Source organism: Dreissena polymorpha, chromosome 6 (assembly GCF_020536995.1).
Source record: "Dreissena polymorpha isolate Duluth1 chromosome 6, UMN_Dpol_1.0, whole genome shotgun sequence".
Classification (NCBI taxonomy): Eukaryota; Metazoa; Mollusca; class Bivalvia; order Myida; family Dreissenidae; genus Dreissena; species Dreissena polymorpha.
Genome location: NC_068360.1, coordinates 65308491 through 65312375, shown reverse-complemented (window position 1 = coordinate 65312375; position 3885 = coordinate 65308491). Strand labels below are relative to the sequence as shown.

The following is a 3885-nucleotide window of genomic DNA, read 5'->3' as shown; positions in this document are numbered from 1 at the left end:
TGATATTGCAATGAATGTAAGATGTCCGTGATTTACTGGACAATCGTATCAACAAAACAAACAACTCCCTTTAATTGAAAGAATGAGTATAGTAGTTCATGAACAACCGTACCGGCTTGTGATAAACATTTCGCTTCTTAATGAAAAAGTATATTGTAATTAATATAATATAGGCACATGTGTGGCAAGTACACAATTCATAGAATGCAAAACAATGCAATTGATACAAAAGCACAATTGTATGTGAGAAATATATCAGTTATCAATTGGAATAATTTATAAGCTTACCAAAAAACAACTCATTGAAGTTAAAAATGGGGAAGCTATATTATAAGAAGCAAACGTTCATGTTTAACATTTAAGCATTGCGAAATGTGGGGGGGGGGGGGTTCTACTCACTTATATGTCTTGAGGCAATAGCAAATATACGCTGAACCTAAACATTCCAATACATAGACATGTACCGTCATCATACACGATAAAAATGATCAAGTAAAAGCATATTAACACAATTATTACAATTGCATTTATTATAACACATGTGTGGATCATTTACGAATAGCCGCTTTTGCAGACTGGATGTTGGTATAATAAAAATTAGCCATTTATACAATCAAACGGGATCCCGAACAATTTAGATTTAAAGAAAATACAACAACAATCAGCCACTCGGTAGATAGACATGTTGTGTTGAAAGATCTGCTTACAATGCTACCCCGTTGTTAGAACGCGTCAATCAAGAACCCAGAAAAGTGTGAATGATAATCATGTTCCATTCCAGAATTTCCGCCCGTGATGTTGCTTGGCATTGAGCATGCTAACCAAACGTCATCACCAGCATCAAGCTTAACAACAATGGTTGTCGACCGCTCGTTCCATCCGGAGTGCCCGTTGTCCGAAAATATGTAACCAATTTCGTCCGACAGTGAATTTCTTACAAATTTAACGTGAAAACCTTGATTTGGTTGAGCAGCAAGTGTTGCAGTAAACATGTATGTTCCGTTCCTGTAACAATTTGTCTAAAATCGGGTAACATAATACAACGCAATAAGGAAAATAATCAAGATATTGTCATTAAACGAAATGGTAGAAAATATATTGACATGTAATTAAACGATATCTGTTTACTAGATAAGTGATATGGTTGAAGATATGGAGCGTACAGTGTTGAATTTTTTTGCGCCTTCAATTGTTTGTCAAACTGTCGGCGTTCTTACGGCAAGTTTTATCGAGCATCGGTACATATATTACGAGCACAGTGTCAACACATGCGGTAAATATTGGATACATTGTAATGGATTTAAACGAAAGTGTACTTTCGGTACTTATGACATTTTTTCATAGAATGCATTAACGTAATTAATTGAGTGGATTGAGCAGAAAAATATTTTTATCCAAACAATATTCAACCACACGTTACCTCCCCCACCCACGCACACATTGGGATTTTAACTGGAGTCGTTTGGATTTATTGACATCGGAATTGCGTTCTTTTTATTTGCGTGCGCTTGTTTTAGTTTAAAATTAGTTAATTACTAGACGCGTGCGTGCTTACTATAAGAAAACAACAGAAAGTCTCCATTTTATTCATTTGCTTTACAATTGTATTAAATGAATTCAAATTAGGTATTGCTACGATTCATAATAAACACGTAGGTGGGCCTCTTTGTTTATTGTTAGGTACGTGTATTTATAAATTTTCACAAAGTTTTGCTTTTTGTTCGTTCGGATAAATGTTTTGGCATTAACCCGTAAATTTTAATTACAAATTGTCGCGGCAAAAATTGCGACTATAACTACTTCAATAGCCATGGCTTAAATATCCATAGGCCACTTGCTTTATAAGACACTTTACCTTAGATAATCGGCTGACAAATAATGTCTAATGTTAATTGTTCAATTTACATAATGTCCGGCCTGCGCACAGACCAACTAAGCAATGACCGACCGCCAAAACTGAGGGTCATTGGCGTACCAATTTACTTCGACATCGTAAATGTGGCATGTATTAAATTCAATATATTTGAAATCATAAAGTTCTTTGTAATCCTGCACACCTAGAGTTATGCCAAACATACATTACATTATAGAATAAAAGTTATTTACGCCTATTATCTTTTTCAAATACGTATTGATTAAGAAGCAAAAACATCTTACACTGGTGCGCGAAACAGTCCATGTCGAGTATCGTATGCCTGGCGCGTGTCGAGCTGTTCTCGATCGAATACGAGCGGAGCGTCAACATTACATGTCACGAACATGCTCAACGATGCCATAAATGCTGGAGATGACTGTTTCGTTGAAACGGCACCTGCAATTTTAAAATGCTTGTCGCAATGTGTTTGATACGCACCTTTTATAAACAATAGCTTACATGGAGCTAAATAAAAACAAAATATTACGCACCGCAGAAACAACGGTATACTTGTTTTTTTAGATTCAATCAATACCGTTTACATAAGTGCACTAAACATGTGATGATAAATTAAAACCCAAACATTTACTTACATGAAGGACATGTTTCCTGTAATTCTTGAATCATTTCTTTTAGTGCCGCCACCTCGGACTGAAGTTTACCAAGCTCGTTTGCTATTTCCTGTATGTTTTCTGGTTGTCCATCCAGCATAAACGAAAACGACAGAGGTATACAAGATGCCAAAACAGCGCAAATTAGTAAGAAACTCATTCCTGCGTAGAAGTACTGTTGAAAGTGTGTATTGTGACAGGACTTCTTGTGATTAGTGTAAGAGAAATGCCGTCGAAGAGATCTTCCACCTGCTTTTTATCGTTGCAGTTTATCCAAGTACAATAGATTAACTGACACTATTGTATTTGTTATCGGAGAAAATATTTTACAAATTAGCTTGTTAGACGATTTAGAGGTACATATTAAATGCTTAAATTAAAATTTAATAAAACACTAAACTTAGATTATTTGAAATGAAAAATAGCGACTCAAAGGCGTATGAAGAATCATATTTGCAAAATACATCTAACATATATATAACGGGATTTTCCGTTTTCCGTTTTCGATCTTTAACATAGTTAACATGCTTTGTTTGTAAATACAAGTGGTAAATAGTGTGTGTATGATTATGAAACAAATTCCTCGCATTACAGTTCATGCAAGGAGGAAAAATGGTCGTTACAGTACAATAGTATATTAAAAGTATGTAATGTCTATGCGAACCCTTGATACCACATCAACTATATTTCAATGTGACGCGCTGTTTTTGTAGGTTTGATCTCGAACCAACAGTTGTTTAAACATGTTTCATTGTACGAGCATTCTTTCTTAACAACTGCACAATAAATGGAATGCAAGTAAATTGTGTGAAAAATAAAAGTGCGACCATTTTATGTTTTTTTACTGTAGATAAAACTTACTAGCGAGGAAACCTTGTTATAAATCCCTAAACACCATACATAATTTAAGTGAAGTGTGTTTAAGTATTTAAAATAATTATTATTACTTAGTAAGGGTTCTCAATTGTTATACATATAAGCGTATAAGAAAATTCATATCATTGTTTATTGTGTATAATTATGTTTTTTGATTTTTTTGCATATTGCAAGACGTCAAAACATGAATATCCTACATGGGTGATAAGTTGGTTCCTTTTTCCTAGTTCCTTATTCCTTTTTCGAATAAAGAATAAGGAACTGTTTCTTATTCCTTATTCACGCGTAACATATTTGTTATAAGGTTTAAAAGAACAATAATGCAAACATTTTTGAAGTAAATCAAAACAAATAACTCGAATACATTTACTTTATGTATTACGTTACATATTCATGTTTTTTTCTACGCGCTTGTATAGGATTTCTTATTTAAACCGATTCGATATTTTCTAATTTGAATACTTAATTCACATCAACAAAACC

At 33.8% G+C, this 3885-nt stretch overlaps 1 protein-coding gene across 1 annotated transcript; it reads right to left on the bottom strand.

The window, feature by feature from the left end:
- Window positions 1-512: 512 nt before the first annotated feature.
- LOC127836191 (complement C1q tumor necrosis factor-related protein 4-like) lies at window positions 513-2760 on the bottom strand. Its single transcript, XM_052362670.1, has 3 exons — window positions 2509-2760; window positions 2158-2311; window positions 513-1005 (listed from the first exon to the last, which is right to left on the bottom strand). Exons 1-3 carry the CDS (start codon window positions 2684-2686, stop codon window positions 723-725), a joined length of 615 nt encoding a protein of 204 aa, XP_052218630.1. The 5' UTR covers window positions 2687-2760; the 3' UTR covers window positions 513-722.
- Between the last annotated feature and the right edge of the window lie 1125 nt (window positions 2761-3885).

Bases quoted from the DNA above. Each gene is read 5' to 3' on its own strand.
- LOC127836191 (XM_052362670.1), bottom strand. From the start codon at position 2,686: ATGAGTTTCTTACTAATTTGCGCTGTTTTGGCATCTTGTATACCTCTG. The intron at 2,312-2,508 runs GTAAGTAAATGT...TTAAAATTGCAG, and splicing joins ACAGGAAACATGTCCTTCAT to GTGCCGTTTCAACGAAACAG. The intron at 1,006-2,157 runs GTAAGATGTTTT...AAATTGTTACAG, and splicing joins GGACTGTTTCGCGCACCAGT to GAACGGAACATACATGTTTA.